Source organism: Myotis myotis, unplaced genomic scaffold (assembly GCF_014108235.1).
Source record: "Myotis myotis isolate mMyoMyo1 unplaced genomic scaffold, mMyoMyo1.p scaffold_m19_p_5, whole genome shotgun sequence".
Taxonomy (NCBI): Eukaryota; Metazoa; Chordata; class Mammalia; order Chiroptera; family Vespertilionidae; genus Myotis; species Myotis myotis.
Genome location: NW_023416357.1, coordinates 10,076,050 through 10,102,417, shown reverse-complemented (window position 1 = coordinate 10,102,417; position 26,368 = coordinate 10,076,050). Strand labels below are relative to the sequence as shown.

Below are 26,368 nucleotides of genomic sequence, written 5' to 3'. Positions count from 1 at the left end.
GACTGGCTCCGTCCCGCCTTCCCCCCGCGCGCCTCGCACCAGCCCGTCGCTGGGGACCCTACCACCCGTGTAGTGACATAAGTGGGCAGTCCGGTCTACTCGCTGTTCAGATAAAGGCAGAGACACAGCTGAGACCAATTCCCGGACACCAACTTAGAAGGAAAGGCCTCCGCCTTTGGCCAGGTTCTTCCTCAACAGCTTCACTGAGGTGTCACTGTCGTTCAATGACTTAAACAGGCGTCACTGCCCAACACCCCCGCGCCGGGAGCTCGCCGGACCCTCACGACGCTCGACCCACGGGCTTCACCACAGCCGGTCGGACCGGGTCTGTGTGGGGCACCGGAAGTAAAACCGGAAGAGGAGAGGACCAGATTCTGGGTCGGGACCCTCTCCCCCGAAACGCCTTCCCCACTTCCGGTTCCTTCCTGCTCCGCGCGCGGCAGGGGCGGGACTTCCGGCCTGGCTCGTCCCGCGGGGCGCGAAGGTTTGAATCGCTGTTGTTTGCCTGTGTTTTCCTTCGGGGTCTTCGCTGGCGCTCCCCCTGCTCAGCTACTCAGACCCGGGTCCTCCTGGCCCTGCGGTTGTGATTGTTTTCCATCGAGCAGCTTCACATGTTAAAATTAAGAACAGTTCCTCGAGAAGCCGTCGTGGGCAGGCGCAGACGCTGCGGTTCGAGCCACTTGGCAAATCAAAGCGCAAGGGCGGTTGATGGGCCTCGTTTCCACGACTTTTCAGCTCAGAACTGCTGTGAGTTCAAACGTTGGTTGCTTAGGTGAATTTGTTATTGCAACTAGATACGGCATTTTGGAAAAGCCAGGTTCCCGCTGATGTCAAGAACAGACTTAAGGCTTTTTGATCGTTAAACAGACATAATGTGCTGAGTGTTGAAAACAAACAGTAAGACAGTTGTGGCTGGAAATGTGGACTGGGGCAGATTTATGATGTGCCAGAAACTTTATACATTCTACTGTCTCTTGTGTATGCTTTTAATTTTTATTTTTTATTTATTTATTTTTTTAAATATATTTTATTGATTTTTTAGAGAGGAAGGGAGAGAGATAGAGAGTTAGAAACATCGATGAGAGAGAAACATCGATCAGCTGCCTCCTGCACATCTCCCACTGGGGATGTGCCTGCAACCCAGGTACATGCCCTTGACCGGAATCGAACCCGGGACCTTTCAGTCCACAGGCCGACGCTCTATCCACTGAGCCAAACCGGTTTCGGCTGCTTTTAATTTTTAAGAAAGTCACACCTGATTAAGCTGTTTATAAAAAATAAATAACTAGGCCCAACATAGAGACATTTTCCCAGTTGTTACCAGAAAATGTTTTCTTCCTTTTTTATATGCATCTGTTTATTTGTTTTTTTGTTTCCTGAAATAGCAAGTAGACATCATATATATATAGGTTGTCCCCCCCAAAAATGTATACACACCTTAACAGGTGATAGCTCACTTTTGAAACTGAAATGTATTTTAATAAGCACAGCCTTTATAATCATTCAAAGTGTTTGTGTACATGTTGGGAGGACACCCCATATATGGCTATGAATATTTATTGCCATTTAACAAGTATGTAGACAAGTGATGTAAAGGGGTTGGTATGGGCTGGGTTGTGAAAGTTACCTATGACAGCAATACTGGAAATGGGTTGGAGGGGCAAGAGGCTGGAAAAAGGTCCTAGAATAGTTACAGGAAATGAGGGGAGAGTTGATGGCCTGAAGCAGAAAAGGAGGAGCCAGGTTCATGAGAGACAAAATCAACAGGACTTGTTACAAGAGTGTGGAGGGAAAGAGAGTGAGATGTCAAATATTGCTAACATTGAGATACCATTAACTCAAACTGCACATTCAAGAAAAGCAAGATTTCTAAAATTTACTTATTCTTTCATCATTAAGTAAATCTTTGTTCCACCCTTATTATTTGCCAAGTATATATGCCAGGGGTACAACTGTGAATAAAACAAAGTCTCTGTTCTGATGTAAGTTTATATCCTAGTGGGAAAAGACCAAAAAAAAAAAAAAAAAAAGAATAAATAAATAAAATCAGTTCTGACAGCGGTTAGATGCCATGAAGGAAGAAGATGACGTGGATAAAAAGTGACTGGGAGCCCTAACCGGTTTGGCTCAATGGATAGAGCGTCGGCCTGCGGACTCAAGGGTCCCAGGTTCGATTCTGGTCAGGGGCATGTACCTTGGTTGCAGGCACATACCCAGTGGGGAGTGTGCAGGAGGCAGCTGATCGATGTTTCTCTCTCATCAGTGTTTCTGACTCTCTATCCCTCTCCCTTCCTCTCTGTAAAAAAAAAAAACCACAATAAAATACATATATTTTTAAAAGTGACTGGGAGGTGGTTGGGAGCAACTTTTATTGAGATTCTACAAAGTTACATTCATAATACTAGGTAGTGTCATATGTGTTGTCTCATTTAATCCTCACAGCAATCCTGTCACTATTCCCATTTTATAGATAAGGAAACAAAGGACCTAGCTTATAGCTGGTAAATGGTGGGTATGAATAGAACCCATCCTCTAATTACATTTCCATCATACCTATATGGAAAGCATAGCTGAAGACACAGAGTCACTTTAGAAGTGGAGAAGAGGAAATTGAAATGAGTGAGATGAGGATGAAACTAAGACCTAGGAGGTTAATTAGCATTTTCAGTAGTGACATGAAGATACTTCTTTTTTTAAAAAAATATATTTTTATTGATTTCAGAGAGGAAAGAAGAGGGAGAGAGAGAGAGAAATATCAATGGTGAGAGAATCATTGATCAGCTGCCTCCTGCACACTCCCTACTGGGGATCGAGCCCATAACCCGGGCATGTGCCCTTGACCAGAATCGAACCTGGGACCCTTCAATCCGCAGGCCTACGCTCTCTCCACTGACCCAACTGGCTAGGGCTGAAGGTACTTCTTTAATGCCGGGCTAGGGACAAGAATCCAGGTATGTATGCTTTTCTTTTAGACCTAATCGTTACTTTTGGCCTGCCCTTTCCATGTATTACAAGTGATTTGCTGTATTCTTATTGCAAAGGTGGAATTTGCTTGTTATTTGAAATGAGATACTAAAGATATAATTTTCTGACATTGAACCTCAGGAGAAGTAAAGCCACTAAAATTATACAGGCAGTTATAACGTGGTGGACTGTCTTCTACCTCTCTGTTATGTTTCCACCCTGGAGTAAAGCCTTAGGGGTTCCTCAAGGCACTCTGTCAGGAATGTTCATTTCAAATCATTTAAGTGTGTCCAGTAAGATAAATTTTCCTCCAACAAAAGTAAATGCAATGGCAGTATGTTTTACTTATGTTCTTAGAAAACGCACCAGCTTATTTGGGTAGAACTTTTGTACGTTAAGAGAACTATCGGTGCTACTGTTCCCTATTTCCGTCAGTCTTTGCCTTGGAAGGACATTACCCATCGTCATCCTGATGGCGGCTGAAGTGCGAATGGTGCTTTATGAAGACGATTCTGTGCAAGTACAGTACGCTGATGGCTCCAGACTGCAGCTTTCTCCCTGTGGCTCGGAATTTTTATTTGAAAAAGCACCTCCTGTTTCAGCACATCCTTTAGAACAACCAGAAAGAATTCGTCAGAGGACACACTTTGTTATTAGCACTTACCGAGTAAGTAAAGATGACGCAAACGTTGCTCGTTCAATGTTGTTGAGGTGGGTGGAATATGGAAGTAATTAGCATGCAGGATTGCTTCATACTAAGTGGATTTTCAGTCATGTTTTTAAGATTACATTTGTATCTTTTTGTAGGAGCAACTACAGAGAGCCCTAGATTTTCGAAACGCTTTCGCCACTTGCCCTTTTTTATCTGAAAGCATTATACCTCCTGAAAGAAAAAAGGTAATTTTTTTAAAAAATAATTTTTGTGAGTAAGATTTGAGGGCAAGCAATTAGAAATAGGTAGTTTAATAATTGGCCTTTTTCTTCATGACACTTGGGAATAGACATGTTGCTGTAGAATGAATGCATAGTGACTTAGCATTCACCACACTAGAGTGCTCATGTTTTGTATATATTCATTGAGACACAGAAGTTACATAATTCATTACCCTGTCTTTTTCTTTGTAGCCAAAGATTCTATGTAGAGCTTTTCAGGTTGGTGACTTTTTGATTCTTGGAGGTGTGAAAATTAAGAGATTATGTGGATATTTTTAGTAGCTTATGAATATTTATCTGTTAATGTGTAATAGAGATATGCAGTTACCTATGGGTATGCAAATTTTATTCTTTTTGCTTTCACTCTATTTTGAACTTTTAGGAATAAAATCACTATCATTTATTGAGGGCTTACTGTGTGCCACGAACGGGGAGTGATATTAAAAATATTTGCTAGCACCACATGCCTTGAGTCCCTGGTGATCAAAATTGGAGTCCGAACAGTCAGAAAAGGCATATTGGCTGGATACGCTCCTTTTGACAGGAACTGAGTCTCAGAGTTTCCCTAACTTGTCCATAGAAAGTTTCTTAGTGGCAAAGTCAGGATTTGAACCCAGTCTGTGTGTCTATTAACCACTTTCTGCTACTGTCACGATGCTTGCCTGCCTGTAGAGTGGTTTTCTATTACATTGTCGCATGACAAAGAAGCCTTGGAAAATTGTAAGCTGGAACCTGGTCTACAAGGCTGTTTTCCCACTGTATCTATTGGAGTGACTATTCATTAAAAATGGATATCTTGTTGGATTATCAGACAGTCTAGTTCTAAAAGATGGAACTTTTTGAACCATCATCCTTATAGACCAGCTTGACTATTAATGAATAATGCCCTTAACTTTAGTGTACTGACGTAGCACTATAAATTTAAGAGGCTTTCCGACAATGGTTTTTGTGAATTTCAAGTTTTATATAAATGGAAGTTGAAATGGATAGCTGTTGGCAAGATTAACTAATTACAAGACTTTCGTGATACCTGTTGTTTCTACCTTACATGAAAAGATGCATCAGGCACCGTTACTGTTACAAGTCTGTTTGCTATTGATCAGTATCCATTTACCTTTGAGTAATTCAGTTTTTTAAAAAGTTACTCTTGCCCAGCCCACATGGCTCAGTGGGTGAGCGTCAACCTATGAACCAGGAGGTCATGGTTTGATTCCCTATCAGGGCACATGCCTGGGTTGTGGGCTCGATCCCCAGTATGGGGCGTGCAGGAGGCAGTCAATCAATGATTCTCTTTCATCATTGATGTTTCTCTCTCTCCCTTTCTTTCTGAAATCAATAAAAAATATATATATTTTAACAAGTTACTCTTTATGTCACCTGATATTTATTTTAGGGTCTGGTGTATCTAGGACAGGTACTTTAGTCCAGGTCATAACCCTTTGAGAGAACATGTCCCTAGTGCTGTTCAATCATTCAGTACCATTTATTGAATAACTCTCCCCTCCCCCTTGTTTTGAAACCTTATGCTGTCACATGTAACATTTTAAGATATCTTGAGTCTGTTTCTGTATTCTCTGGGTGGTTCTGCCAATTATTTTTATGCTAGTTTCATACCATTCAAGTTAATATAGTGCATTATAGTGCTATAGACGTTGATAGTCTTTTTGAGAGTAGAATTTTGAGAGGGACTCAAAATCTAAGTATCTCTGATTCATTGTACGTTAAAAAAATATGTCTAACACTAGATATAATCAGGATGATTTTTTCTTTTCTCATTTTTTTTCAGTGTGTGTGTGTGTGTTTTATCTCTGTAAAGAGATAATCTTAACAATATCAAATATTCTCTGAAAAGCCATATATTGGGCTGACACCTGGCTCTCTCTTTTTCATTCTGTCTAGGTAGTAAAACATAAAACTTCAAGAGCATTCTTACACAATTGTAGGTACCAGATGTATGGAAAATTTGGTCTGTTAACAGAAAATACTGACCACCTCTTTTCCCTCCCCTCAACTCAGCGTATCCTCATTGACATCCCAGAAGTGAGATGGCCCAGTCTTGGTACTGACGGTGGCATGATATGCATGCAGAGTGGCGCCGTGAAGGTACCATCTGTAGATGGTCATGCATACCTCTGTCTGCCCAAATCTCAGCAGGAATTTACAGTACATTTTTTGTGTAAAGTGAGCCAGAAGCCAGGCTCATCTGTAGTATTGTCAGAAAAAAATAATCAGGCCCCAAAAGAACAAGTAGGAAAAGCGGACAGAACCCGTGCGTATGGAAGTTTACCAGGACAGAGACAGAAGAATAAAGAAAACGAACTTCACTGTCAGGTCGTGAAACCCAAAGGACCTTCAGAGGAGAAGCCTCGTGGGAACAGAACTGAGGGGGAGGCGGCACTGCCTTTGCCTGGTCCCAAGCACAGCTGTGTCCACGCGTGGGTAGAGCAGCGCTGCTCTGTGGCCTCCTGTCCGGAGGAATGGAAATACCCTCTGTCTTTAGCACTTCGCTTTCATAGTAAAATCAGCAATATGTCTGGAACTGATGTAACTCTCCCCCAGAGTACAGTGTTAACGTCTGCTGCTGCAGAGGAAAGAGGAAAAGAGATTTCTGTTCTTCCCAGGGCCCTGCTGCTCAGCTGTCCTGTCCCACACCTGCACAGGTAATGTCAGAACCAGTCCTCCTCTAGATACTGTGTCAGAATTTCTAAGTCATCTGATACCAGTCATAAGGAAAGTTCATTCGGTTCATCCAACCTTGTTTAAAACTAATAGTAAATAATTTGCCTAGCAAATGTGTTGCTTGTTTCTTAACTCTGTGTCCATGGAATGAATGTTTATGGGAGGCCGACTGTACTAGATACATCGTTAAGCACAGAGACTACAGAGATGACTGAGACACCGTCCCTGCTTTCTAGGAGCTTAGAGTCTAGTGAGGGTCACTGTTGCTGAAAAGATGATTATTACAGTGTGGTAAGGGATGGCCCAGGCACCTGTGCAGACCCCTGGGGAGCATCTGCTGCCACTCAGTGGAGCCTGTTCCCATGGTTGCTGGAGTGTAGATCTGACAAGTTTATGATCATGGGTTCTTTCTTTCACACTTGGCCTCCGAGGCCGTCTCTCTCTTTGGTTGATGTAAATATGTCCATTGTCAAAGGGGTAGGCATGGATGGCTAGGTAAAAACCTTTGACCTCCGCTAACAGATGAATAACCTAATGATGATAGATTTGTAACAGGAACTTTGCATAAGTAGTGCAATAATAACAAAAATAGCTAACGCCAAGCACTCAGTATGTGCTAGGCATGCTGTTTCATCCCCATAGTAACCCATGAGGTAAGTACTGTCTTTTATCAGCCCATTTTGTGGAGGAACTTGAGCCACAGAGATGTTAAAAACCCTGAGCAAAGTCTCACACTTGTACTTGGAGAATTAGGGTCTGATCCCAGGTAGTCTCTAAGTACATATCTGTTACTCAAATAAAATATGGGAATGGTTTTCAGGCATGTCATGATTATCTGTTTAAGATAGGAAAATCCAGTATTATAAGTATGCATCAAAAGAGATTGATGCTTCTAAATCAACAATTTTTCAATAACTTGCCACTGGCTTTAGATTGAAACCTATTACCCTTAAACATGGCTTAACAGGCCTTGCATTTTCTGGTCCCTTCCCATGTCTGTAGTCCTCCACTAGCTCACCACTCTACTCTTGCAGGCCCTGGAAAGTTTGCCCAAGCTATCATTTGCCACCGCGCCCGCTTTGTCTTCTGCCAGGAGCACTCCTGCTAACTCATGTTCATGTCCAGGTCTCCGAGTCAGCCTTCCTTCCTGAGGATGGTTATCCCCAAGTCCCTAGACAGGATGAGGTTCTTACACAATCCTATAGTGTTCAGTAATTCCCCTTTCTTTATGTCAATGTTTACTGTCTAACATCAGTGACCATGTTTGCTTTATTTGGGTGTTATATCCCCAGTGCATTTACAGTGCCTGGCCACCATAGGAACATCAGTAAATATTTGTTGTTCAAATCCTGAATTTTAAAGATTACTAAAATTGTTAATTTAGGTGATTCTGCTGAGATTCAATAGTGAGATTATTGAAAATGCATGGAAAATAAGACATTTTAAAATGTAATGTACTTTCATATTTTTACTTTTTTGATCTAATTAGTTAAGCAAGGAATAAATCTTACTACAGTCACACTATTTTGTTGACTTCTCAAGGTAATTTTGTTGAACAACCAGAATCCATAACTTGTATTTTATCCTTCACAGGTGGACTTTCTGTGATTCACTTTCACAGGGGCAGTCTGATGAAGAAGAATATTCCTACGCTGAACTAGTGAAAGTGGTCTGGCACAAGGGTATTACGTACAGGTAAGGCACCTGTGTTGGCGTTGGAGCTGTGTAGTGATGTCACAGGGGACGGGACTAGCCTTGCAGATCAAGTACAAGAGAATACAGTTTGGCAGCGCCACCATGCTCCTGTGCTTGGCCCTGAGGTTTCAGGTCTCAACACCCTCATTATATTTGGACACACAGGGTTCTTGTTACTAATTCACATTAATCATATTCACAAGATTTTTGTGACAGCTCCGAAGCCAGCGAGGGGTTAGTTTTGCTAGTGAATGAGATACACATGGCAGCTATTTAAGCCACGCCTTCCAAGCCTGGGGGATCTGGTTGTCTGAATTAGTCGCATCAGAAGGTGCCTGGTGAGCATGGAATCGAGACATTAGATTCCTAAGGGAGATTTCAGCCTGCATTCACTCAGCAGATCCTCCCCGAGCGGCTGCTCTGTGCTGCACTATTTCAGTGAGTAACCCTGCCTCTCTGGGGACTGGAATACCGGTGCCGGCCAGATGAGAGGCTCACTCTGTACACGGTGCTGACGAGCACTGGGAACTGTTTGCTCTCGGGCTCTCCTTTCCTGCACGAGGACCCACCTGTTACCGACAGCGTACTAGTATTTTCCATACATGTTTCAATGAAACTGACTTGGCTTATATCTTTATTTCTTATATACCCAATACCTTGATTGTACATGGCTACTCAGGTACAATAAGTCACCTCTGAGGGATAGCTCCTTCTACATGGCTAATCTCATCATCAGGTATTGATTCTGCTAGTTTTATTATTAAAGAATAATCTTATTTTCAGGTTGTAGAGTTGTTATATTTAACTCCTATGCAATGAGCACTGCTTTGGTGACCATTATAGACAGCTACTGTGATTGGCTGGAGGGATACCAGGGTAATAAAGGAAGATGCCTCACTTCTAGAAGCTGAGCTTAGATCCACCAATTCTGGGTGTTCTGTTCATTTTTTTGCCAAAAATAAAATAGTTTAGCTGACTGGAGGAACAGAGTATGAAATTATCCATTTGCTGATAGGTTAAAAATTATACTTCTTTGCTTTTTTTTCTTTCTGTTCTTGTGTTGTTTTTTTCCATAGACTTACCCATAAAAATGTGAACTCAATAGAGATTTATCCTGGAGATGGATCTGTTTTCAAATCAGAAGGAGCTTATTTTGGGAACTATTTTACATACTATTCCATTCAAGAAGGATCAGAAGAGGTAGGTGGACAATGAGATCTCCACTCAAGATTTTTGGTCTATTGCTGTTTCTAAATAATTGTGAATATGTTTGGAAAATTTGATCTCTATATAACATTGCTTGCTACTACTTAGTCTGAACAATCAATACAACCTTACTGCCAGTATTGGCACAATAACTATTAACCACCTTATTTTTACTGTATTATCATCCTGTATTCTGTCTTCCATTCACCTAAGCAATTATGTTAAATCAGCAGTTACATTTCTTCTGTCATAGAATGTATTAATAGGAAATACTAAAACCAGCAGCATTACTTTGAATCAATATACTTCTTTGAATTAATATTTGTCAATTAAAAAGCACATTTTTTTTCCCTAGCATGTATTATTTGCATATTTTAAATACCCCCTAACTCCTAAATGTTTATATTAAATTAAGAAGTTGAACAGATTGTTTTCTGGTGTTGAAAATAGTGAAACATAACATTTAACATATCATATCAAAATGTAATAATGTGGATATTTTGTTAATAACTCTTAATTTGCTCAGCCTGACATTTGAGATCACCCATTCAAAGGCATCACCATAGTATCACGTGGCTTTGCTTTGCAGGATGAAATACAATAAAAGCGTTGTCTTTCTCTATTACAGAGTAAGGCATGTAAGTGATAAGATTATCAGAGATACTAGGGCCTGGGGCGAATGTGGAATATTGAAAGAAATGAAAGTGCTGTTGTTCAGTAGTTAGAACAGAAATAGAAAATTGGGAGGGGGTGTGTCCAGATCGGGGCCTATCTGGGAGCCGGTTGGCAGGGGAGAAGGGACCACGGGAAGTTGGCCAGCTGGGGGGAGGGACCACAGAATGTTGGCTGTGGGAGTGCACTGACCACCAGGGGGCAGCTCCTGCATCGAGCATCTGCCCCCTGATGGTCAGTGCGTCATCATAGCAACTGGTCATTCGGTCGACTGGTTGTAATGGTTGCTTAGGCTTTTATATATATATAGATAGACTATAGACCCAGTGCACAGATTCATGCACAGGGGAGGTTCCTCGGCCTGGCCAGCAATTGGGGCTGATCAAGGCAGGCTGGCTGGTGGGGAGGGACCGCAGGAGGTTGGCTGTGGGAGCACACTGACCACCAGGGAGCAGCTCCTGTGTCAAGTGTCTACCCCCTGGTGGTAAGTGTGTCGTTATAGCAACCGGTCATTCGGTCGACCGGTCGTAATGGTTGTTTAGGCGTTTATATATATAGACTAGTGGCCCGGTGCACAAAATTCGTGCAGGGGGAAGGTATGTTCCTCAGCCTGGCCTGCACCCTCTCCAATTTGGGACCCCTCGAAGGATGTCCTACTGCCAGTTTACAGGGATCGGGCCTAAACCGGCAGTCAGACATCCCTCTCGCAATCCAGGACTGCTGACTCCTAACCACTCACCTGCCTGCCTGCCTGCCTGATTGCCTCTAACCACTCCGCCTGCCAGTCTGCTTGCTCCCAACTCCCGCACCCCCTTGCTGGCCTGCTTGCCCCTACCTTCCCTCCCCAGTGGCCTGCTCATCCCCAACTGTCCCCCTGCTGGCCTGCTCACTCCAAACTGCGCCCCACCCCCCTGCTGTCTTGATCACCTCCAACTGACCCCCACTGATGGCCTGCTTGTCCCCAACTGGCCCCCCTACTGGTCTCCTTACCCCCAATGGCCCTGCCTCCCACCAGCCTGATCACCCACAACTGCCCTCCCCTCTTAGCCTCTAACCGCCTCTACCTCGGCCCCGCCACCATGGCTTTGTCCAGAAGAACATCTGGAAGGTCTCCCAGCCTAATTAGCATATTATCCTTTTATTAGTATAGATGAATTATTTTATAGAATGGGCGTTTTATTACAGATGGTTTCCCATGGCATTTTTTCTAAAGAAGTAAAAATTACTTTAAAAAATGTTTTACGCCAAAACCGGTTTGGCTCAGTGGATAGAGCGTCGGCCTGCGGACTGAAGGGTCCCGGGTTCGATTCCGGTCAAGGGCATGTACCTCGGTTGCGGGCACATCCCCAGTAGGAGATGTGCAGAAGGCAGCTGATCGATGTTTCTCTCTCATTGATGTTTCTAACTCTCTATCTCTCTCCCTTCCTCTCTGTAAAAAATCAATAAAATATATTAAAAAAAAAATGTTTCAGGAAGACTTTGAGAAATTTACAGTATGTGCTTTTCTTCCAAGAAAGTTGTCACTTTTATGCCAGAGTGAGAATTATTTGTATGCTTTGTATGTCAGCATTGGGCCACTGTGACTGGGGGGCACTTAGCTTGACTTGAGAGTAATTATCTTGCTCACTGGCTGGGAGGGAGGGTGTGTGGCAGAGGAGATAATTACTTGGTTCTGGATTATTCATAGATTGCTGACTTTCTGGATTGATTGTGCAAGCCCCTCCTTTTATTGATGTCCACCTTCTATTGACAGACATCTACCCTGGTAGAGAAATGAGATGAAACTCTCTTTTTTTTTCTTTGTAAAAAGCATTTGAATTCCTAAGGTGTGATAAGGCCTCCCAGCCATTCACAGTCAAGGTATACATTTTCATGGAGGATGTTCCCACTCTTGAATAAATCAAAACAATGTTTTCTTTTAATTTAAACTTTCTTCTATAACTGTTTTCTTGTTACTTAAAAACTAGTTTTTTTGAAACTACTTCCAAAGCTTTTCAAGCTGTATATGTCCTTGGAATGAATTTATAAATTAGAATTGAGCCCGGCCAGTGTGACTCAGTGGTTTAGCATCGACCTATGAACCAGGAAGTCACAGTTTGATTCCAGGTGAGGCCACATGCCCGGGTTGTGGGCTTGATCCCCAATATGGGGCGTGTAGGAGGCAGCCAATCAATGATTCTCTCTCATCATTGATGTTTCTTTTCTTTTTTTAAAAAAATATATTTTATTGATTTTTTACAGAGAGGAAGGGAGAGAGATAGAGAGTTAGAAACATTGATGAGAGAGAAACATCGATCAGCTGCCTCCTGCACGCCTCCTACTGGGGATGTGCCCGCAACCAAGGTACATGCCCTTGACCGGAATCGAACCTGGGACCCATCAGTCCACAGGCCGACGCTCCATCCACTGAGCCAAACCGGCCAGGACTCATCATTGATGTTTCTATCTCTCTCCCTCTCCCTTCCTCTCTGAATCAGTAAGAATATATTTGAGAGAGAGAGAGAGAGAGAGAGAGAGAGAGAGAGAGAGAGAGAGGAGTATATATGTTTGTAAATACCAAAACATGTATTTGATGCTCTTAGAAAGTCTTATTTTCTTTCATTAAAACTTGTGCAGTATAGGGAACTCCATAGATTCTCTTAATTTGAAGAAAGTTAGAGGGAAAGGTAATAATTCAGAGTTCCTTGGAAAAATGTGTCACTTATATATTTTTTTATGTTTATTTTTTTCAAATCAAAAACTGAAATATTTTCTATTCAGAAAATATATTTGGATCTAAATATCTTCTATAATTTTAACCCTAAAATATCGATTTAAATATTTTTAAAATGGTTGGGATGTTTGTTTTTTTAAATAAGTTAGGTTACTGAAGTTCTACCTGTTGCTGGATCACCTGGGGTAATTTTCTGATTGGAAAATTAAGAATTATAGTCAGAGGGGAGGACATGAGAATTTTTAAAGAACATATTCAATTTACTTTAGAAGCCAAACCTCTCTTATCATGTGACTTGTTTTGTATGTCTGTTAAACTATATTATCACATAATTATTGCTGCTATTGGGACAAACAGTGACAGTTGATTTGGGTCATTTGAATGTCCACTGTCTGTTTTAATTTGTATGTTCGTTTTGACTCTGTCATATGCTCAAACTTCAGTGGAAGTCATGAGAACCTATTATTTTAGCCTGCTCCCTCCTTTACGTTGGAAATACTCTTTTTTACTCAGAGGGACCTTAACTTTAATGTAAGGGATTGTTTCCCTTGCCAACTTTTTTCTTCCTTGCCAAGTAAGAGAATTGTTGTGAACTCTTGAGTGATGCCTTCCCCAGGATATTTGTAGATGTGGTTGGGAAAAGTCATTTCATCCCCGACCTTTGCATGTCAGGTGCTGGAGTGCCCGGGGTGCTGCCATGCCTGCGCCCCCAGCCCTCCCTTAGTGATCACAGATCAGGGGGCTGCAGGCATGGCTGCACCCTGGGGCTGCACCAGGTGCCCAGGGTGCTACCATGCCTGCTGCCCCGCCCCTCCCTTCGCGATTGCAGATCCGGGGGCGCCCCTCACTTCCTGATCTCAGATCAGGTGACCACAAGCACCTCAGCATTGGGTGCCCTGGGTGCCGCCATGCCTGTGGCCCCGCCCCTCCCTTCGTGATAGTAGATCAGAGGGCTGCAGGCACGGCTGCACCCTGGGCCTGCACCCGGTGCCCAGGATGCTGCTATGCCTGCTGCCCTGCCCCTCCCTTTGCGATTGCAGATCTGGGGTGCCGCTGTACCTGTGGCCCTGCCCCTCCCTTCGCATGGCAGATCAGAGGGCCACAGGCATGGCTGCACCCTGGGCCTGCACCCGGTGCCAAGGGTGCTGCCGTGCCTGCTGCCCCACCCCTCCCTTCGCAGTTGCAGATCTGGGGACCGCAGGCACGGCTGCACCTGGTCTGCTGGGTGCAGCTGTGCCTGGGACCCTGCCCCTCCCTTCGCCATCGCAGATCAGGGGGCCGCAGGCCAGCCGGCACCCCTGACCCCGGGGGTCCTGCACCTTGGCTCTCTCTTCCTCTGATCGCCATGGCGATCACCGGCACCCCCGGCCGGGGGGTGTGGCCTGGCCTGCTGCCTGGCTTTCCAATGGCGATCACCGGCTGGGGGCCGGGCAAAGGCGCCCCCCAGCTCTTGCCTGCCACCGTTCTTCCGTCTTTCCCCTTTTGCCTCCTATCATTTCGCCTATGTATGCAAATTAGCCGCCATCTTTGTTGGCGGTTAACCACCATCTTAGTTGGTAATTAATTTGCATATCGCCCTGATTAGCCAATGGGAAGGGTAGCGAAGTTACAGTTAATTACCATGTTTGTCTATTATTAGACATGGGTCCGTGCAACGATGGGGTCCCTCAGCCTGGCCTGTGCCCTCTTGTAATCCGGTCCCTTGGGATGTCGGAGAGCCAGTTTTGGCCCGAAACCCGCAGGTCAGGCTGAGGGACCACCAGTGCACAAGTCCGTGCACCAGACCTCTAGTAGTGATTATAAGACACTCTTAATTATAAGATGATTCCAAATTTCAGAGAGATTAAATTGTAAAAATAAGTATTTTAGAACTGATGCAATAGGTAGGATAGCTGAAAGAGAAGAACACTTAGGGAACTCAGTGTCCAATAGAGAAAGACATAAATAATTAAAACATGATGTTTTGAGTGCCTGCCATGTGCTAAGCACTCTACTAATAAATGCTGGGGATACCAAGGTAAGCAAAACAAATACAATCCCTACCTTCATGAAGCTATCTCTATTCTGGAAGGGAAGACAGACATGAAATAAAAACTAAATGAAAACCAAGAAACAGGAGAGAGGGCCCTGTGCTTATGGACATAACTAGGGGATTTCACCCTGTCTGGGACCTCCACATGGCTTTCCTGAGACTGAAGGGAAAGTAGGAGTTGGTCAGACACAAGGAGTCCATGGAGGAGGGAACCGAGTAGAGGGAACAGCATGTGATAATTGACATGCCAGAGGTAGATACAAAGTAGAGAAGAAAATGCAAATTTTGAAATGAAGATAATTCCATTTCTGACTTGTTAAAATTGAGATGTCTGTGATATTCAAGTACACCGTCCAGGATAAAAGGATAAAGGTTACTTTTGAGTACCTGCTATACACTAAATTCTGATGGTAAAGTATGGGCTGTTCTCTCTTGTGGTTCAAAACAGATCTCTGCTACTTGTTAGCCCTCGAGCCTCATTTTCCTCATCTAAAAATAGGCACCTGCCCTAACCGGTTTGGCTCAGTGGATAGAGCGTCAGCCTGTGGACTGAAAGGTCCCAGGTTCGATTCCGGCCAATGGCATGTACCTTGGTTGCGGGCACATCCCCCAGTAGGAGGTGTGCAAGAGGCAGCTGATCGATGTTTCTCTCTCATCGATGTTTCTAACTCTCTATCCCTCTCCTTCCCTCTCTGTAAAAAAATCAATAAAATATGTTTTAAAAAAAATAAAAATAAAAATAAAAATAGGCACCTAGCACAGATCTATTCAATAAATATTAGCCATGGCTATTATAATTATTATGAAGGAGCTTTGAACCTTGTGGAAATAACCCAAGAAGAAATCAGGCAGTCAGAGGAGAAGGCTGGAGACAGCGTCCTGGCAAACACTGGCATTACAGAGTCTGAGAAAGAGGAAATGCAGAAAGGATAAGTTTTTAAAATTCAAGAAACCAAGACAATAAATACTATTATCTTCCATAAACTGTAGTAATAGTTATTCCATTAGTAAAATATAACAAAATGATAGATGCATTCAAGTAAAATAATTTTTTGATGTTTAGGTTTTGGGTTTTTTTGGTCTCAAGGGAAAAGCTTATGTGATGTTTCCTGCTAATAAGTAGAAAAATTCATTTGTAACCATGTTAATTTTTTAAAATATATTTTTATTGATTTCAGAGAGGAAGGAAGAAGGAAAGATAGAAACATCAGTGATAAGAGAGAATCATTGCTCGCAGACCCCCTACTGGGGATTAAGCCTGCAACCCAGGCATGTGCCCTGACTGGGAATTGAACCGTGCTCTCCTGGTTCCTAGGTTGACATGCAAGCACTGAGCCACACCAGCTGAGCTTATAACCATGTTAGTTCAAGTATACCAAGATTTAAATTGGACAGTGAGTTATAGGCTGTGAGAATGTAACTTGAATAGAGAGGAAAAATGGGAAAATGGAAAAGCATCATGAAATACCTTCTTTAGATTATACCTATTACAGGCTTTAAGTTAAAATAACTGCTTCCTTTGCCGCTATGTAAATATGTAAATAGAAAATAGCTGAGTAATAATGGCCAATGTTTATTATTAATGAGATTTTTCACTTTAAACTAATTTTCAGAGGGAAGAGAAAATGTATTCAGTAAATAATCTTCCTCCAGAGAGACCAGGAAGTCTGTTCTCTGTGTGTTCTCTAATTAAACAGGCCACCAGGTAAGTCCTTCACATTCAACTGAATCAAGTGTTATGTCTGAGAACCTTGATACCTTTTCTGATGGTTAGGATAAGATTAAGACTTTGTAATTAAAAGAATATTTCCATCTTTGAAACGTAAAATGAAATATGGAGAAACATTTCTATGTGGCAAGCAAGTGCTGGAAATAGGTGACTTCTCTGGGTAAATTTCGCATCATTATTGCTCCCTGGAGTCAAGTTGAGGATTTGATGATACATTTAAAATTTTCATACTTCTTTATTATCTTCACAGTAATAAAGATTTCTGAATGTGTACAGAAGAGAAGTGTTGTTTGGTTCTTTGGTTCATACGTTTTTTAATTCTCCTAGCTAATTAATCTGTAGCACTCAGAAGAATGAAAGTGAATTGTTGGAGTCAATGATTTATTTGTATAAACTATGTCTAAGCCAGTTCCAAAGTAGATTTGAAGGAGCAGATCAGTAATATGATTTCTAGGACAGTTTATTTACAACCCACTACTTAGACTGTGCTAACCCTTTCAGGCACTGTGAATCTATCACCTCATAAAAAGGAGCACCTGCAAATTCTATTTGGAGTCATTTCATTGCCACAAATTAGAGAAATAACCGTAAGTGGGTAAGATTAGCCAAAGGGAAACAGTAGTAGTACTCTTGTAAGGGCTTACTATTTTCCGGAAGGAAATAGGTCTGAACATATTTCAGTAGAAATGAACTTCTTGGCTGAGATGTCCTACAGCAGTTAGAATTGTTGCTCGAATTGGAAAATGCCATCATAATTTGCAAATGTTTACGTTGTGTGTTTCATGTTCACAGGATTCTTCAGCACTGTGCCAAGACGAGGCTTTCTTTAAGCCATAACTATCGTATATGCTGCTGGAAAATGGTATCTTAAAATTCTTTCAAAAGCAAGATAATTTTGTCTATATTCCTAAATTCAAATTACTTTCATCTAAGTCATGTAAGAAATTCTTTGTAACAATTTTTTTTTTTATATATTTTATTGATTTTTTACAGAGAGTAAGGGAGAGAGATAGAGAGTCAGAAACATCGATGAGAGAGAAACATCGATCAGCTGCCTCCTGCACATCTCCTACTGGGGATGTGCCCGCAACCCAGGTACATGCCCTCGACCGGAATTGAACCTGGGACCTTTCAGTCCGCAGGCCGACGCACTATCCACTGAGCCAAACCGGTCAGGGCTACTTCTTTTAAGTGGAATGGGAAGGCCATAGGAATTAGTTGAATTTGTATATAAAAACATAGTTATTGTAAACACTGCAGTCTTCTACTCTCTTTCCATACTGTAAAAGTACATTCTTTAATGCTGACTTGGAGGAAGTTATTCTCAGACTTTGATTTTTCTGTATCTATATTAATTTGGTTATAAATTTATATGTTGCTGTAGTTCCTAAGTCTTGTCTGTGTTCTTTGTAAAGTTCAGAGCAAATGGGGGTTTAATCTGCTTGTAATCGACTGTTTGGGGCATCCACTTGTGGAAAAGTTAAACATACATAAGGATTCTACAATATTCGACTTCTGCATAGGAATCTGAAAGTTTCCTCAGAGTTCATTAATCATTTAAATCTTATGAATGGATAACTCTACTTCCTGCTGTTTTTACTTACTTGGTTTTAGGTACCTGGGATAAAAGAGAATATGGTGCCTTTGCTTTTGAGAGAATCGTTCATACCCAGTGTGGGAAGATTTCTTGCTTATTCTGATGACAAAGTACATGTCATCTTTATAGATGGTGTTACTCTAACCCTAAATTGGAATTTTGGCTCTTTTAATGAAAAAAGACAGGTGAGTATACTTCAGGGTAAATCTATTTTGTATTGTTTTTTGTTTTATCTATGGAAGTACTGTGGCACTTCTTTTATTGTGGTTCTATCTCAATTTCTTTTTTTTAATCCTCACCTAAGGAGAGAGAGAGAGAGAGAGACATCAATCTATGTATCTATACTAATTTGGTTATAAATTTTTATGTTGCCTTTTATATGTGTCCTGACTGGGAATCAAATCGATAGCCCTTTGGGGCAAGGATGATGGTCAACCTAGTGAGCCATCCAGCCAGGTCAATTTGTTTTTTGAAGTATGACATCTTTCAAGAGGCTTATTGATCTCATTAGATTTCCTAGAAAAAGTGAAATAGGTGTGGCAAATATTTATTTTTATTAAGTAACTCACTACAGAGAAAGGGACTAATATTTTTTAAATTGTTAAGTTAGAAGAGGGTTTTGTTTGGGTTTTGGGGGTGGTTTTGTGTTGTTGTTTTTTTATTTTTAGAATGATAAAACTTAACTTTCCTCCATGTTTCTTAAGATAAATCAAGGCCTCAACTTAGGTTGGTGTAAGTTAACTTTTCCTGATGGACACGATCAGTTAATTCAGATTGAACACCCCGGACCATATGAAAGGTACTGAAAAGCAATTTAAAAATTATTTTCATTTTAATAAAAAACTTTTAATTGACAGAGCAGAAACATAAACAGTATCTGCATATTTTGTTTTAGTTTTTACATGTGGATGTGAATGAAGTCATTTCAACAGGTTTCAGAGTTTACTGTTATATTGGCATCTAGAATAACAAAAAAGATGAAGTCAGCTTTAATCATTTCCATTTGTATTAAAGTGATTTTTCACCAAAATGAATATGTTAGATCTAACTGGCTTGCTGGAGAAGTTATTGTCAGATGTGTTAACCAATTAATCCCCTAACCCAGGGATGGGCAAACTTTTTGACTCGAGGGCCACAATGGGTTCTTAAACTGGACCGGAGGGCCGGAACAAAAGCATGGATGGAGTGTTTGTGTGAACTAATATAAATTCAAAGTAAACATCATTACATAAAAGGGTACAGTCTTTTTTTTTTTTTTTAGTTTTATTCATTTCAAACGGGCCGGATCCAGCCCGCGGGCCGTAGTTTGCCCACGGCTGCCCTAACCAATTTGAAGTAAGATTGGCAACCACAAATAACTACACTTCTGTATATTTCTATAAAATAGAAAAAATAAACTAATGATTATTCTTAAAATGGAGATTCTTGAAATCAGCTTTTCATGACTGCTTTCTTTTGGTTTATGTAATACATTTTGTTATAATCGTTGTATTTGTGATGTTTTTAACATTTTAGTGATTTTACTTTGAGAATGTTCACAAAAGAATTGCTTTGTTTTAGCTCAAATTTATTTTTCTGTTGAGCTTTATTGCATTTTATTCTAAATGCTCCAATACTCATTGCTGGTTTGAATAATTTGCCTCAAAAAGACAGAGTGTATTTAGCAAACATTGCTATTTGTTTTAGCCAGTCACTTCAGAATAATCATTTTATTAAACTTGATACTTGTTTTGCATATTCGGTGAGTTAATATGTAATTATACATATAGGTGTGTGTGTGTGTGTGTGTATACATTAATGGGTGTTTTCTAGTTTAAATTTTAAAAAGCAGATGCTCACTTAGTCTTATATGAAACACATTCACATGATAAAATTTAATGAAATTCATTTTTCTTTGAAAAACTAAAAGGAGAATTCAGACATTTGAATTTGAACTTGGTTCTGACGCTTAAATCTCATCATTATTAATCATGAATGTGAGTAAATCATTTTCTCCTTGATGAATAATGAAAAAAGTGCTTATTTCCAATGAAGCTAGCTGGTTTAGTTCAGTGGATAGAGCATTGGCCTGTGGACTGAAGGCTCCTGGGTTCGATTCTAGTCAAGGGCACATGCCCAGGTTTCGGGCTTGATCCCCAGTAGGGGGCCTGCAGAAGGTTTTCTCTCATTATTGATGTTTCTCTGTCTCCCTCTCCCTTCCTCTCAGAAATCAATAAAAAAAAAATTTTTTTGAATAAGAAAGAAGATTCAGAGAATTTCCCAGTAAATGTCTTACTTTAAAATATTCTCTTTACCCTTTTTCCCAAATTGTCTTGATTTTTCAGTCATTTTTGAAATTTTTATAAATAGAATACAAGTTCATTTTTTAAATATTTCTTTTAATGTATTTAATCTAGATATGTGTCAACAGTAATATCCTGGTGCAGAAGACTGACGCAAACTAGTCAGAGAGAGATGCCCACTTGTTCGGTCCTTGAAGAAAACTGGTGTGTGTATTTCTTTTAAGTTTAATCTGTGTAGAAGAGCCAACTAATACTCAAAATTAAAATGTCAAATGGTAGGGGAGAAAGGGGGGGGGAATAAAACATTTCCCCTTTGATTAAAAAATAAATAAAATTGAGCGGGGGGGGGGGGGGAGTCAAATGGTTAACTCTAAGACTTTTTCCCCCAAGAAAATCTTTTCTTAGTTAAATATATTTAACTCTATGTTTTTGATAGCTTATGATTAAAAATAACTTTTCTGTAATTAGATACCTAATTTATTAGGGTTTTTTTGTTTAAAATTCTAACCTTTGTGAAAACTGTCAAGTATGCTTATTTGAAATATTGTGTATAAAAAAGACGCAGATAACTAGCATGAACTCACTTTTCTTTTCCCCACAGGTGTGTGGCTTCTGAACTTGAAAAGATACAGAAGTTTAACTGTATCCTTTAAACATAATGTATTGTCCTACATAATTACTTCCTTTCCATTCTAGGTTTAATTCATGACCCTATAGATTATTTAATCCACACCTATATTGTGGAGCTTCAATGAATACTTAAGACATTTGAGAAGTAGCTTGTCTGTAGAAGGTACATGACACTGAATATTTTTGCATGTTCATTGGTGATATTGACATGTATTTTTGTTTTCTTGTAGTGTCTTTGTCTGGTTATGGTTGTCAGGGTAATGCTGGCCTTATATTTTGAAAGTGTTCCCTCCTTGTATTTTTGAAAGAGTTTGAGAAGGATTGGTATTAATTCTTCCTTAAATATTTGGTATAATTCACCATTAAAACTGTCTGATCCGGGGCTCTTGTTTGTTGGGAGGTTTTGATTCCTGACTCAATCTCCTTCTTACTAGTATTCCATCTGTTCAGGCTTTGTTTGATTCAGTCTTGGTAGATTGTATGTTTTTGGAATTTATCCATTTCTTCTAGATTGTCCAATATATTGGTATATAATTATAGTAGTCTCTTATGATCCTTTGTATTGTGTTGTATCACTTGTTATTTCCTCTTTCATTTATAATTTTATTTATTTGACTTCTCTTTTTTTCTTGGTAAATCCAGCTTAAAGTTTTACTGAGATTTTTATTTCCTCCCTTTCACCAAACCTCCATCCAAACACACACCTACTTACTCTTCTCCTTCCCCCTTTTACTCTGGTTTCTTCATCTATGAGGAACAGACTTGATAAGTCCTGAAGTACCAACTCTATTATGAATCCAAAAGATCTTCCCCAAAATGGAGAAACCCTATTTTAATATGAAGTCAGGCTTTCTGAAATTAAAAACACTTGTATAATGAAAAATGTGGGCAAAAACTCCTTGACTAAGCAACTTAGTGTTACTGGAGAATAGTGGTGTCCTAAACCAGATTTCTAACAAGAAAAATGAACAATCTTTTGATTGTAAACCAAGCTATTCAGAAAGCTTGCTAGAAGAAGTTAATGAAAAGAGAGTATCAGTGGCATTGAAAAGAACCTCTGCAATTATTCAGGATATTGATTGTCTTCTATCAAGCTCTAAAAAGTGAAAAATGAAATTATTACAATATATTATTAAATCTTAAGGATGTTTCAAATCACTGGTATAAAATTACTAGAAAACAAAAGAATTGTATATATGACTTCTGTACAATAATCTGAGAAGTGACATTTAACTTTGGATGTATTTTACCTAACATGTAAATTTAAAATGTGTATTTATAAAATGCTTTATTAATAAAGAACTATTTTGAAATTTTGAACTGTTTCTTATTTCAGGTTTATGAGAAAAAATTATAAACTTATAGTTTTATCTTGTGAAGCATTGACTATTAATCAAGGATTTTTTTTAAAAAATGCAGTATTGTGTGTATTTGTCATTTGCTATTTAGTCTCTCTATTCCGAACATTTTTTCAAAAAAACTATGAGAAAAGAATTAGATCTTAAAAAAGGAAAGTAGGTAATATTGCTCCAAGCTAAGAACCAAGTACTTCAGCAATGACTAAATTTCATCTGAACTGCTGTGAACTAGATATGTTCATTTCTTTTGAACAGCTGAAAAGACTTATTTTACTAAGTGTGTGAAACTAAATGAGAAATGAGCTCACCAAAAGTGATATTATTACACCTTGTCTATTGGGAAAGAATAAAATCATACATCTAAAAAGACTTCAAGAGCCTGGCCAGTGTTGTACAATGGATAGTGTCCACCTATGAACCAGGAGGTCATGGTTCAATTCCTGTCAGGTCACATGCCCAGGTTGCAGGCTCAATCAATCCCCAATAGGGAGTGTGCAAGAGGCAGCCAATTAATGATTCTCACCATTGATGTTTCTATCCCTCTCCCTTCCTCTCTGAGATCAATAAAAACATTAAATAAAACTAAAAAGACTTCAAGATTATACCAAATATAACCAGAAATGCTCTACTTCCCATTTCTAGAAAAAAAAAAAAAACAGGAGCCTTTTCACATAAAAGGGGGAAAGTAACAGAGAAAACAAGGAGAAATGTAGAGAGCGAACAAAGCAAGCAGAAGGAAGTGCATCAGGAGTGGTAACGTCAGCGACATGAATGGGCACAATGCTCTCTCCTGAGGTTCTTTCTTGCTGGGCTCCTTGCCACCTTCAGGTCTCATCCCAAATATTTCAGAGGGGCCTTCCGGTTACTCTGTTACATCTCCCTAGTCATTTCCTTTACAGCATATACTGTACTTCAGTTGTCCAATTTCTTTGTGGTTTCTACCCTCCGCTAGAATTTGAAAAGTTATTTTGTAACCAGGCATAGTTCCTGGCATATTGAGAGCACTCAAGTCTGTGTTGTACAAATGAATCAGTGCCTTTGGGCAATAGACTGACTACAGGAAAGAGCTGTGGGTCCTGTTTTGGAAACGGGGAGCCATCTATGTTGTTCCTCAGCTCTAGAAAGCCTAGGCTACAGTAAGAAATGTCCCATGCTAGCCCTAGCTGGTTTGGCTCAGTGGATAGAGTGTCGGCCTGCAGACTGAAGGGTCCCAGGTTCAATTCCAGTCAAGGGCACATGCCTGGGTTGTGGGCTCGATCCCCAGTAGGGGGCGTGCAGGAGGCAACCAATCAATGATTCTCTCATTGATGTTTCTCTCCCTCTCCCTCTCTGAAATCAATTTAAAAAATACATTAAAAAAAAAAAAAAAAAGAAATGTCCCTGCAGTGGTTCTAGGTCAGTGAAAGCCTGGGCTTGGATTGATTAGCTTCTACAGTTGGAACTTTGGGGAAGGCAGAATGGAAGCCCTTGGGTATCTGGGTGGGGTGGAGGGAGTTCTAAGAAGAGAAGCAAGGGAGCAGAAGAGAGTGTTGAAAGGGTGCCAACAGCATGCCTGGCCAAGGGGTAAACCCTTACATAGAGGGTATTATCATGGGATCAGGGTTTATAGAGCACTCTGATGTGCTTTCCATGGAATGAGGCCATTTCCATTGCCTGAGATTCGGGGTACAGACTGAAATGCTGCTGGGAATGTGTTGGGGTGAGGGCCAGTGGGCACACTATTACTTCAGAGTCCTGTAGCACAGTTTTTCCACAGAACACACGCTTCTGCTGCAAACACCATTGCAAATGGTCAACTCTTACCATAGCTCAGTTTGGAGAAAGAAAAAAGAGAGAAAGGGAGAGGAGAAAGAGAGAGGTAATCTAATCCATTTGCCTATGGATGAATTGGTTCTGGTGCTCACCTGTGATTCAACCAACAGTTCTTATTTGTGGGTGGGTGCCCACCGGCAGCAGGAGCAAAGTAGGCTATGGGCTGAGCGAGAACTTAGAAGCATGTCCATTACAATCATGCTTTGCTTCTTGTCAGTGACACAATGTGTACTTAACATATTCTCTTGGTTGGGGATTTTAAAATTCAACATACTATAAGCCAGTAGCAAGTAACCCTTCTTGCAGTATATCCTCTGGGTAGTGCCTGAGAAGAAAGGAGGGGGTTGGTAGGAGAGAGAACAGAGGTCAGAGAGCCGGTGGAAATGACCTCACCTCACTACCTTACAAGGTGTAGCATCTGCATCATGGATGCAACATCTGGATCAGCATCACAGGTTCCAAGAATCCATCAGAAGGAAGAAAAGGGAGTGAAGGGAAAGGAGAGAGAGACTAGAAATATAACAGATCACAGTAAGCTCTTCTAGAAAAATGTTATTGTCAGGCAATTCCCTAAGGGAACAAAGTCTGAGAAGTCTGAAGCACACTTTCCCCTTTCCTTCTGTTCCCCGCCCCCCTATTCCCCATGCACACACACACACACACACACACACACACACACACACACACACACAAAATCTGTTAATTTTGTATTAAACATATATTTCTTTTTTCTCTAAAATTGTATAGGAATGTGTGTATCATTTGCTCCCCATAATTTTGAGAATACTTTTGAAGACAGTGACATATTCTGACCCTTTTAAGAACAAAACAATTCAATTTAAAAATCACTGAATGACAGCAATCAAAGTTCTGAATGATGCAGTTCACTTCAGCACTTGTTTGAAATGTCATTAGAAAACCAACATATAGCAGGTTGTTATGGCAACTGTAACACCAGCGTTTATAACCTCACTGTAATGAATGTTATCCAAACGTTATTAATCATTCAACATCACTCTCATTCTCTGAAGGAACAGCAGTTCTGGTTCTCCTAGGATTTTTCAATAGTGCAATCTGTTGCAGCTTTCTTCACATTTACTTTTTTTCAAACAGATCTTAACTTTGTGCTTTAGTGAAATCAGCTATTTTTTCTATTCCTTTACTCATTCCATTTTTGCTATTTTTTTTTGATAAAACTTAAAAGGAAATGGAAAAAAGGGATTACAGCTAATAAAACAGAATAAGGTCTAGAGTTGAAAAGATTTATGTATTTAAATGTGGAGACCCTGAGAAAAATAATAGAATATTTTGCATACAGATATATAGTATTCACTCATATTTGCATAGCACTTTATTATTTTTAAAGCCGTTTTACGTATATTATTTAATGTAACCATCCTGAGAAGACAAGTAATATTTTTGGGGTGCCTACTATGTGACAGTGAATCTGCATAGATGAATTTTTAGATCTCACAAGAACCTGTAAGTTAGGTGTGGTTTAAAAATATACCTCCATGACTCAACAACAAGAACAAAAAGCCCATTTGAAAAATGGGCAAAGGACTTGAACTGAAATGTCCTCATAGGTGCTATATACACATCATCAACAAGCATATGAAAAGTTGCTTAACATCTCTAGATTGTTAAAGAAATGCAAATCAAAACTACAATGAGATATCACCTCACACCCATTAGAGCAGTGGTTCTCAACCTTCCTAATGCCGCGACCCTTCAATACAGTTCCTCATGTTGTGGTGACCCCCAATTTCATTGTTACAAATTGAACGTAATTAAAGCATAGTGATTAATCACAAAACAATATGTAATTATATATGTGTTTTCCGATGGTCTTAGGCAACCTCTGTGAAAGAGTCATTCGACCCCAAAGGGGTTGAGACCCACAGGTTGAGAACCGCTGCATTAGAGTATCTCTCTCTATAAAACCTTAATATGCAAATAGACTGAACAGCGGAACAATCGAACAACCGGTTACTATGAAATGTGCTGACCACCAGGGGGCACACACAGAACGTGGTGGGCATTGGCCATGGTGGGATGGTGGAGCA

General features: G+C 40.4%; 1 protein-coding gene across 7 annotated transcripts; it reads left to right on the top strand.

Annotated features, from left to right (window-relative positions):
- On the top strand, positions 1-22,449 carry CUNH5orf34 (chromosome unknown C5orf34 homolog). 7 transcript variants are annotated; one of them, XM_036310377.1, is made up of 14 exons: positions 1-747; positions 3,400-3,631; positions 3,772-3,861; positions 4,090-4,116; positions 5,797-6,557; positions 8,170-8,271; positions 9,348-9,471; positions 16,508-16,599; positions 17,416-17,485; positions 18,238-18,405; positions 18,925-19,019; positions 20,617-20,706; positions 21,104-21,144; positions 22,049-22,449. In XM_036310377.1, exons 2-14 carry the CDS (start codon positions 3,437-3,439, stop codon positions 22,237-22,239), a joined length of 2,046 nt encoding a protein of 681 aa, XP_036166270.1. In that variant the 5' UTR covers positions 1-747; positions 3,400-3,436; the 3' UTR covers positions 22,240-22,449. The 7 variants fall into 7 exon arrangements, 4 of the variants coding, with proteins under 4 accessions (XP_036166270.1, XP_036166269.1, XP_036166272.1 ...); XR_004967681.1 differs by lacking the exons at positions 1-747; positions 22,049-22,449 and adding exons at positions 2,810-2,951; positions 20,130-20,196 and having other exon boundaries at positions 21,104-21,128; XM_036310376.1 differs by lacking the exon at positions 1-747 and adding an exon at positions 2,810-2,951.
- Positions 22,450-26,368: the final 3,919 nt, after the last annotated feature.

Coding starts and splice junctions, on each gene's coding strand:
- CUNH5orf34 (XM_036310377.1), top strand. CDS start 3,437: ATGGCGGCTGAAGTGCGAATGGTGCTTTATGAAGACGATTCTGTGCAA. Junction 8,272..9,347: donor CACAAGGGTATTACGTACAG/GTAAGGCACCTG, acceptor TTTTTTCCATAG/ACTTACCCATAAAAATGTGA. Junction 20,707..21,103: donor TCGGTCCTTGAAGAAAACTG/GTGTGTGTATTT, acceptor TTTTCCCCACAG/GTGTGTGGCTTCTGAACTTG.